At 37.0% G+C, this 10,887-nt stretch overlaps 1 protein-coding gene and 1 long non-coding RNA gene across 2 annotated transcripts in view; one reads left to right on the forward strand and one right to left on the reverse strand.

Moving 5' to 3' along the window:
• The window catches only part of LOC308062609, a 273,089-nt gene that overhangs the window by 89,208 nt on the left and 172,994 nt on the right, over nucleotides 1-10,887 (reverse strand). The gene's annotated exons all lie outside the window — the stretch shown is intronic.
• The window catches only part of ITGB1 (integrin subunit beta 1), a 44,982-nt gene that overhangs the window by 22,324 nt on the left and 11,771 nt on the right, over nucleotides 1-10,887 (forward strand). Inside the window, exons 5-13 of the mRNA XM_080384333.1 lie at nucleotides 1,461-1,631; nucleotides 1,944-2,182; nucleotides 3,538-3,693; nucleotides 4,659-4,754; nucleotides 5,660-5,749; nucleotides 6,480-6,620; nucleotides 6,755-6,957; nucleotides 8,950-9,188; nucleotides 10,625-10,847. Of these exons, the coding sequence (XP_080240459.1) occupies nucleotides 1,461-1,631; nucleotides 1,944-2,182; nucleotides 3,538-3,693; nucleotides 4,659-4,754; nucleotides 5,660-5,749; nucleotides 6,480-6,620; nucleotides 6,755-6,957; nucleotides 8,950-9,188; nucleotides 10,625-10,847 (1,558 nt within the window). The remainder of the gene's footprint in view (nucleotides 1-1,460; nucleotides 1,632-1,943; nucleotides 2,183-3,537; nucleotides 3,694-4,658; nucleotides 4,755-5,659; nucleotides 5,750-6,479; nucleotides 6,621-6,754; nucleotides 6,958-8,949; nucleotides 9,189-10,624; nucleotides 10,848-10,887) is intronic.

Raw genomic sequence — 10,887 nt, forward strand, 5'->3', positions numbered from 1 at the left:
GCGGGGAGCTGGGGAAGCAGGGCTAGTAGCTCACACAGTACTTGAGCATAACGAAGACTGTCCTTCCAGTTCCAAAGCACTGCAGACACATTCAACAGCTACCTTGTATTTACCTGGAGTAAGAGCCTGTATGTGGCATCAGCTGCTTGGTGATTGCTGTAATAAATGCAAGATGATCTGCAGAAACTTAGCATGATGGGAGGAAAGGAAAGGAATTTTGCAGTTTTGGTATTACATCTATTTATTTCTAATGTTACCCTCTTAGCTTCAAACCAAATTATTGTTGCTTTGTTGACACAGAAGTTTCTCCATCAGGATATATGAGGGACCTAGGCAATCAGAACCTAATCACCCAAAAGATTATTACTCTGTTTATAAGCACTTACCTTGGTCATAAGTTCTCTGAGGGAATGTGTGCTTGCTTTCTGTGCAGGCATTTTTAAACAGTAGCTAAGGAAAATCTAAAGCTTTTAGGATTTGGTGGTTGGGGTTTTTTTGTCTTTGAGGTTTTTTTGACCCCTTTTTTTTAATGAAGACTGCTGCACAGCTGTGTGTCATACACTATTCACTTCACCTAGCTAAAGGTTTCCCCAGTTTTCTGATTTTGCTCACATGTAAGCAGATGTTTGCTGATTATTAAGCAGACTTAAGCAGCAGCAGTATCACCCTGTAACTTCAGTGACTGAGGAGCATGGGGGAAGAAACTTCTAATTCTATTCCTTCTTTCATATATAATAGGGAAAAGAATACTTTTGCATTTTCAGGAAGTCGTGGCAGTGGTGTATTTGTTTTGCACTCTCAATATCAAAGTAAGACTATAAATGCTTCTGCTGGCAAAACTAAGGATCTGGTCTTACACTTGCAGCAGATAATACATGCCATTATCTTACTGCCATTTCTGTGCTCTCGGCCTGTATTTCATGCAAAGTAACTTGAAACATTCCATCCAGAACAAACTTTTTCTTTTATAAACCTATTTAAACAATGTGGTAGGGTTTTGGTTTGTTGGTTGGAGGTTTTTTTGGTTGGGTTTTGGGGTTTTTTTTCGGTTGATTTTTTTTTTTTTCTAGAACTGAAACCTGAGAATTTTGGAGTCTGCTGGGATGCAAATAGATATTGAAAATTTGTGCTATTAGATCTTACAGGAACCTTGTTAAAATTATTGCATGTGTGAAGATGAGAAATTGGAGCAACTATGAGAGGCTTGATTTTAGGCAGGCGAGTATTTGGGGAGAAAAATACCTTGAAATACGAGGTTGGATATTTGAAAGAAATACTTGAAATTTTTTTCATCGTGATTTGATGTTAAGCATTTCAAGTAACAGGAGAAAAAACATCACACTCCTCTAGTTCAAAACCTCCATCAGTATTTCAGAGCTTTTCTTTAAAAAGGCATTTTTCTTGCCAGCGCAGTTGTACATTTTTAACACTTTGTATTTGTTGTTTAATATCTGAAACAGGGGAACCCCAGAACTTTTCATTAAAATTTAAGAGAGCTGAAGACTACCCCATTGACCTTTATTATCTTATGGACCTCTCCTATTCTATGAAAGATGATTTAGAGAATGTGAAAAATCTTGGAACAGCTCTGATGGTAGAAATGGAAAAAATAACTTCAGACTTTCGAATTGGTAAGAAAGATTTGCCTATTCTTAAAAAAGCTAAACCAAAATAAACTTTCCTTCCTGATGTTTTTCACATAACTATGTATGAAGAGTAATTTTTTTGTAAATTAGCACTATTATGGCAGGTACTCTAATACATGGAACCTGTTGAGGAACATAAGAGTAGTACCTGGTGTTGATGGAGAAACTGGAACATTAATAAGTATGCGAGCTATTTCTGACATCAGTTCAGCTATAATGTATTTGCATTCTGTTGTGTCATAATACAAATGAGACTTCCATTCTCCAGCTTACAGAGTTTTTATTGTTCTTTTTTAGGCTTTGGCTCTTTTGTGGAGAAAACTGTGATGCCATATATAAGTACAACACCAGCCAAACTCAGAAATCCTTGTACAGGTGACCAGAACTGTACAAGTCCATTTAGCTATAAAAATGTGCTCAGCCTTACCAGTGAAGGCAATAAATTTAATGAACTTGTAGGTAAACAGCACATTTCTGGAAATTTAGATTCTCCTGAAGGTGGATTTGATGCAATAATGCAGGTTGCAGTTTGTGGGGTAAGTGTATACTAGTTTTCTTTATTGCTCTATTAGATTAAGTTGTTTGAATACAGCCTTAGTGTTTTATGTTGGCTGACATTTGAACATGTTGTCTCATGATAACAAGACAAGATAGGCTATGCAGACTGCATGGATACATGCATTTGTCTACTTTTATAGAGACCTCTAGTGAGCGAATGAAACCAGGAAGTGTTAGTGGCAATGGGAGGTCACGTTCACAGCAGAGAGGTGCCTCCAAAGGCAAAGTGTGTAAAGCCTGCTTTAGAAGAGTCAATTTCTGCTCAAAAGTGTATGAAATCCTGAGTAAGCAAGTACTCTCAAATTATTTTAAAGCTTTTTGTGCTCCTTGTGGTTATTTTTCCGGAATAGTGTGGTGAATTGTAACTTCTACTAGCTTCTCACACAGTAGTTCGAAACCTGATTTTTGTTTATTTTTGAAGATCTGATCTAGATCACTGCATTCTTCTTTGGTGTTTCCATAGTCTGGCAGACCATTCTATGCACCTGTAAAACATGGACTCCCAAAAAAGTGATATCCAAGTTTATTGCTTTATTACTGTATTATTTTTGCTGTTGATCAATGGAGTCAGGACTTTCTGAAACAATCTGGAGTCGTATTGCAAAATTGCAGTGTTAATCACAAGCTTTCTAGCATTTATTTGTTGTTTATTTTTGGTGCTATTTATGTGTCATTTTTATTTTATTTTTCTCCTTAAATTAACTAGGGCTTTAGCTTGACAGAAGAATTTTTTTAAAAAATAATAAAAGTAGGAAGGGGCAGGTTACAGAATTAGGCTCTGCAGTTGTGGGGCAGGATGGTCACATGACAGTGAAAAAAGGCAGTCCTCTAGCAAGCAGTATGTTGGGTGCAAATCTGGGGTATATTGGTAAAGCCTGATGATTCTTTGGAGCCTAATGCCGGGCAAGCTGTAATTATCCAATTCAAGAGTGCAGCAGCGCTCTACATACTAACGTTGTCCTCCGTGCTCTGGCTGTGTGGTAGTCACATAGAAATAGATTTGGCATTAAAGAGCTGGATTGATGTGCCCAATTGCTAAAATCCTGTTGCTCTTCATATACTCCAGTGAGAACTGGACAGACCAAAGTATGTGTCAAAAAGAATTCTTCTTGCCTTTGTTGAAAAACCTGCAGCAGATGTTTTGGAGCAGACAGTTAATTAAATGCAAGTGCTTTTAAGGTTTGAGTAAATCACATGATTTCAGGGTTACACTTTTGCAGTATGGCTTCTCCTAAGTCTGTCTACTTTTTCTTGTGTTTCTCTCTCTCAAGTGTTGGTCGTCAATGCTATATATGGGTAAAAAATACCAAAATGCCTTTGTTTGTTTCCCAAGGAACAAATTGGCTGGAGAAATGTTACAAGACTACTAGTGTTTTCCACGGATGCTGGATTTCACTTTGCAGGGGATGGTAAACTTGGTGGAATTGTTTTACCAAATGATGGGAAATGTCATCTGGAAAATAATATGTACACAATGAGCCACTATTATGTAAGTCTTCACATCATCTTCTAGAGAAACTAATGTTTTGTGATGCTTAAGCTCAAAAAAGCTCATTAGGTCATCTGGTATAGTTTCAGACCTCTGCATTTTGTGAACTTCCCCCATTTACCTTTGTATTACATCAAGTGATTTTAGTTTCACTAAAGCAAATGTGTAAGAATTAATCCAGTCTTAACTGAAAAATTTCAAGAAATGGCAACTTTCGCACTATGATTTCTGGTTTGTGATTTTAACCTTTGTAATAATTAATAATACTGCGTGTCCATTGGCAGACTGGTGGTTCATTTCACTAGTCTTGGTGTTCAGAAGTAGTTTACTACTGTAAAAAATACTGTAAAATAAAGAGCTGCTTGGCCAGGTTTTTTTAAGACTGCTTGAAATCATACGGTTCAAAGTTTATGGTAAAAGTATGCTTAAAAACACTGCCTTCATGGTTTATTGATAGGTAGATCAGAGAAAAGGCGAGAAGAAAAGCATTAACTGGATGGGGTAGACTCAAACTTTGCAAAGTTTGCGTATTCATCTATTCCTAAAGTTAAATGAATATTGTTCAATAACAACCTAAAATTAATTCAGTTTTATTTCACCTTTTATTTATGAAACAGTACAAAAGCTAGTGGTTTGCATTGAAACAAATAATATGGAAAACTACCAAAGGTAATTTTCTGAGAACATTGAGATTAAGGATTTAACCTGGAGACTTTAAATGGCAGGGAGTATGGTAATGTTACTGTGAAAAAACCACCTACCTTCATGGGGCATATATGGAATCTGTTCAATGCATGTTTGTCTTCAGAGGTTGTTTTGCTTTAGAACTGTGACATAAGCTGGCTAGTTAGAAGTCTTACATACGTTTCTAAAGGTGGTTTGTATTTATGATGTCAAAGTCTTTCTGATCGTTTTCTAGCAACATGTTACAAATTTGGATTGCATTTTTTGCTTAATTTTTACAGGATTATCCCTCTATCGCTCATCTGGTACAGAAGCTTAGTGAGAACAATATTCAGACAATCTTTGCAGTTACTGAAGAGTTTCAGGCAGTTTATAAGGTAAAGATATATGACGTGTTTCTGGTCTCTGTACTTTTTTCCATCAAGCACTAAGACTGACTCAGGTTTGCTCTGGAATCATTAAAATTGCTTGATTTGAAATTAAAATAGCTATGGAAGTGATCACAGAAGTAATATTTTGCTACTCATGTTTTTATTATTATTCTTTTTTTGCTTGTTCAGATTGATACAGAGTTTGTGTGTAATTCCCAAGGAGAAGGTGCCCCTCCTCCTTGCCTCTCTTTATACTTCATAGGCAGGGAGTAGAGAACATATTTGCAGTGCTGATTTTCTTGAACATTTTAACAGTAAAATAGATGAGGCTGGGTGTGGACACTGAATCAAGAGACACACATACGAAAGAACATATTTTGTCCTTCGTGGGCTATTTATATTCCTGATGTTTAAAATCAACTAAACTACTGGATGTGATTGTGAAATAGGAAATAACTGTGTAAAGGGCATGGATATTTTTCCTTCTTTTAACGTAACAAGGTGGAGTTTTAGGGTTTTTTTTAAACTTTTTAAACAATTTGAAACAATATTGAAATTGTAAGTTTTTCCTTTTTCATTGGAAATCATCTTTTATCTGTGTATCTTGAACCTGCTAGAAGCCTGGTTCTTAAAGATCTTGAAGATATGTTGTATGTGGTTAACTTGTACAAGAGAAACTAAATTTAACATGAAAATGCAAAGGAGAAGAAGAGGCTGTATATTTGTGTTGTGCTGCATATAACCTCAAAAATCGTGAGGGTCAATGCTGTAGCCTTCTTTTTTGAAGTACTTTATCTTAACTGGTTAATCCACTAAAGCATTATATCACCATACAGATATTTATGGTACAAATTATACTTTGTTTGTTAGTAAAACTGTAATTTTCCTTCTACTTTTGTAAATACTGAAAGGAATTGAAAAATCTAATACCAAAATCAGCAGTGGGAACATTGTCTTCAAACTCCAGCAATGTGATTCAGCTGATCATTGATGCATACAACGTAAGTTCAGATTTTATTTGGATTGTATCAGTTTTTCTTGCTTCTGAGTTACTATGAGTTTTTCAGGCAGGTACTCCAAGATGGATTTTAGTTTCTCCTACGAAATAGGAAGTTAATATAGTAAACTATAAATACACTGCCGTTGCAGTAAAACCACGTTAGACGTTGAGACACTACGGCAATAGAAGGTTAGATGACGAGAAAGATACACTCTTAAAGCCACTTAAAACAACATTACAAAGAAAAAGTTATCATCAGTGTTTTCCCTTTTAAAAAATAAAATCCACAACAAAAAAACCACAAGTTTCTTCAGTGTCTTCAGTTCTTGCCTTTCTCCCATGTGGAAACAAAAAGGGCCATTTTACAACCTCTTGACCCCAAAGACAATGTCAACATCAACCTCAGGGACCCCTGGGTTTGGCCCCAAAATATTTTCATCATAGCTGTGTTTGTGTAAATGAGCCTGATTCCTCCTTTGGGGTACATTGGACAAACAAATGCCTCCAGCATCTGCGGAGACCTGCCCTGACCAGGGTTCAGCCTTGAGGAAGGGGTCACCATAGCGTGACTATGGGCAGCCCTGGGCTGGTGTTCCTTGGCATGTGGGAACTTGCACGATTTCAGTGTGCTCATAAGATTGGTGCTTAGACTGTGCATAGTTGTATAAAGTCTTTTCTTCAGCAAAATGCTTGTACAACTTAATTCAAAGTTAGCTAACAACTTGTTTTAGTCCCTTTCATCAGAGGTTATCCTGGAAAACAGTAAACTACCAAAAGGAGTGACAATCAGTTACAAGTCTTTCTGCAAGAATGGAGTGAATGGCACACAAGAAGATGGAAGGAAATGTTCTAACATTTCAATCGGAGATGAGGTAACTTACACTATATGTGCTGCTACTCAAATATAAGATTTATTTAAAGTGTCCAACACTCGGTATTTTTTTTTTTAACAGTTAAGGCAAAACTCCTTTTAGTAATGTGGCGCTCCATTTGTTTTTCTTTGCAGGTTATTTTTGAGATTAATGTGACAGCTAATGAATGCCCAAAGAAAGGACAAAATGAAACAATTAAAATTAAACCACTGGGATTCACCGAAGAAGTGGAAATTAATCTCCAGTTCATCTGTGAATGTCAGTGTCAAAGTGAAGGAGAGCCTAACAGTCCAGCCTGCCACGAAGGAAATGGCACATTCGAATGTGGTGCCTGCAGGTAAATAAGTAGGCATTTTATTTTTGCAAAAGAGAAATATGAGCAAGACAATTGTTTCCTCAGTTAGGGTTTACTTGGCCTTGCTAATTTTTTCTAGTGAAAGGACAAGAATTACTGCTACAGGCCTATTTCTTTTAGGATATTTTGAATTACTGCCTTATCTCTGCAAATAATCCCTATACTGGAATTCATAGTATTGCTCATTAGTTTGGCAGTATTGTATAAGTCAGAATTCATGTTTGGCCTTGAGCCAGTACTTTAAAGGGTATAGGTCTTTCTGCTTTTTCTCTTCATTTAATTTTGAAGACCATGTAATTTGGCAAAATTACGGATTTATGGGATAAAACGTGATGGTTTTGCAAGTATTCATACTGATCTAATTATATCCTTCTAATGTGAGATCTGTTGATTTCAAGAAATTCAAAGACTTTCTAGGTTTTTGGTAGGAGCTTCTACCCATATGGGCACCAATTGTTTCATAGCAGGAAACAGTAAAAAGTCATGAAAGAACCACCTTTTTATTTTGGATGACATCCCAGTCTGTTCTCCCTACTTTATTTCTAACCTTTTGGGGTCTTATTACAGTGTTTCTTCTAATTGCCTATATCTATAAATCTTTCAGAATATATGTGATTTTTTTTTTGTATAGTTTTGCTTTTGAAATGTCCGTCGTTGCCAGTCACAGCGATTATAATACACATGCATTCCTTATTACACATTTGAAAATTAAGTTAAATTATATTGGATTTTCTGGCATGACACACAATGAAAGTAGAGCAAAATCTCGGGGTTTCAGTGGAGACTGGTTGAAGATCAACCTAATAGGTAAAGGTTCAAGCCCCTCACACCCCACCCCCCCAAAAAAAAAAAATATCCAAAAAAACCCCAACTCTACAGCAAAAATGAAAACTGTTTCCTCTTGGAAACCTTGAGAGGAAAATGGTAAGAGCAGAATGGAATTAAGATCTTCTCTAGGAAAACAAAATCCAGGACTTTGGAAAGCAGTATTGGTTTCTGCCCTGTGAACATGTGACTGAAATGAAATGCAGAATTCTCATTCCTCGTGGTTTAATATGTGACTTTTTTTAAAATGAAGCAAAAAATACTGATTTACTCAGAGGATTTCTGGTGTAGAATGGACTAACATCTGCTTGGTGAAGTTGTTGTTGGTAGTTAATAGGTTGTTTAAAATACTGAGCTGTGGTCCCCTAACTGCCTAGTATTCTGTAAGTTGAGGAGTAAGTCACTTTGTATCCAGTGTTTAGTGGTCCGTTGTGCCATTTTACAGTCAGTTTTTGATGGTCCCTTTAAATAAGGAGAATAGATTTTTCCCATCTTTGTGTAGAAAGACTTAAACTTGGTATCACTGTTGCTGGTGTCCTTGTAGTTTCTGATGAGGTTGAACAGACCTGTGGGTAAGAACAGCCTTCTGCATTTGCGACAGTAGCAGTTTCCTGACAGAACCATTGTCTCTGATTGTCACCTTACAACAGGTTGTCAATCACTTCTGGGAACAAGAACAACCTCCCATTTGGTCATTAATGTTTTAACTTTGATAATGAGAAGTGCTGATTTCCAAAGATCTCAGATCAGCAGCTCTGAGGATCATCTACTGTCCTGCCTAATTGCTGTTCTTGGGCAGTCTTGTCAATGAAAGATGACAGCATCTACAGTGAACAGTCACTCAATAATTACTGGTCTGTCACATGAGAGAGGGATTAATAGTGGTTATGTGGCAATGTAGTTAGAGGTGGTGACACAGATTCCCACCTGGAACGAGTAGTCTGCATATGAGCAACTTCGTCTAATTTGCTCCAGCGGCTTCAAGAACGGGTACATAGATGTCAGCTAGAAATCTCATTTGAAGTTTAACTTGGAATATCCCTTGAGAAGAGTGGTCACTTTTACTCCTGTTCTTTGTGCTATTTTTGCAGTCTCTTTATTGTATGACTTAATTAAGCTTACATTTTTAGTTGTGTCTTTACCTTGCAGATGTAATGAAGGACGTATTGGAAGACTATGTGAATGTAGTACAGATGAAGTAAATAGTGAGGATATGGATGCTTACTGCAGGAGAGAGAACAGTACAGAAATATGCAGTAACAATGGAGAATGCATTTGTGGACAATGTGTATGCAAGAAAAGAGAAAACACCAATGAAGTGTATTCTGGCAAATATTGTGAATGTGATAACTTCAACTGTGATCGATCAAATGGTTTGATTTGTGGAGGTGAGAAACTACTTCAGAGTTTTCTGCAGGCAAAACTGCCCAGCAGTTTACAAGTCTGTCAACTCAACCCTGTAGAGTAGTGATACTTAGCTTAAAGGTCATAGCCACGTGATAGCAGATATGAGAATAACCGTGGGTTTAGTGATTGAAAACACTTGCCTATTAATAAAACAGCTCTCTGTGATCATGAACGTAGAGTGTATTAATACACATTTTACCTTCCTTGAATCACAGCTCCAAGAAAGATGTAAAGTGAAGTTGACTATTTCTGTTTATTACGGAATTACTCTCAGGTGTTATAGTGAAGAATGCTGAGACAACTGGCTTGAAATTATAATGTTATGCTGGCTCAGTTTAACCACCGTGTTAATCAAAAGAGATAATGACCTCAGCTTACTTGTAATAGTAAGGGCTTGACCTGGTACTTGACAGGATACCAGAGAGGTACTGTCTTGAGACTATTCTGAAAGGTAAGTGAAGACTAGAATGGGCAAGATGCAGGAAAACAGTTTAAATGCAGGAAGCAAGACTGATGGAACTTAATTCCCAAAATCAAAAGCAATTTAGAAAAACCTTTAGGAGACAGTATTTAAATTACTTTGTTGTATGTATTTTTGTCCTATAACTTCCCTAGGCTGCTTTGCACATGGAAGTAACCTGGTAGGAGTGTAACTACTACCTCAATTTTGATTGTGATACAAAAATAAAATAGAGAAACCACTAAGCTTTAACTGAATTATGAGAACACCTCATCTGATTTTCTCAGAATATACTATTACTCGCCAGTTCCACAAAGGACAAGAGCAATGGTGGTAGCGTTCCAGAATATCTGGTGACGATAAGTATTGACTTAAATGCTTTATTCTCAATATAGTGTAGCCAAAGATCTCCCTTCGGGAGATACAGGTATGTTGTTTCCTGAGTGAGGAGCATAAGGAGCATAAAGTTTGGGTGGGTGAGGTCAGAAGTACAGCAGCTGAATGGTCACGTTCTGGGGAGCCAAAGGTGTTTCATTTTTCTGTGTTGTGAAGTCTAAGTGCATTGCTCATCTTTTTAGGTTTCACTTTATAAATTTGCATAGAGATAGATACGAAGACAGGAGTGATCAATGCATCTATATACATATAAAATTCTGACCTGAAGCAGTGCTGTGATGCTCTCCACCCAGGAGATATGGCCATCACATTTATGCTGTTCTTGATCAGCTTTCCCTAGTCCTGTTGTTCTGTTTATAAAGGGGAGAAACACCTGTAAGTTTTTCAAGAAGGTAAAATTTATTTTGTAGCTTTTAATTCATTAGTGTATTCATTATCTCTCCAGTAGGGTTTTCTCTTCCCTGTATCTTATCCTGAGATGGTGAACATTTATTTCTTACTGTCAGAGGTTTAGTTTTATGTTTAGACTTCATTTCACTGGAATACCTTTTCAATGCACAGGAAATGGTATTTGCAAATGCAGAGTATGCGAATGTTTCCCCAACTTCACTGGCAGCGCCTGTGATTGTTCTTTGGATACTTCTCCGTGTATGGCGTCTAATGGGCAGATTTGCAATGGAAGAGGAACCTGCGAGTGTGGCACCTGTAACTGTACAGATCCCAAATTCCAAGGCCCTACATGTGAAATGTGTCAGACTTGCCTTGGCGTCTGTGCAGAGCATAAGTAAGTACCTAAAAAACAGAGCCCTAGCTTCTGTGGATTT

Source organism: Falco punctatus, assembly GCF_963210335.1.
Source record: "Falco punctatus genome assembly, chromosome: 4".
Taxonomy (NCBI): Eukaryota; Metazoa; Chordata; class Aves; order Falconiformes; family Falconidae; genus Falco; species Falco punctatus.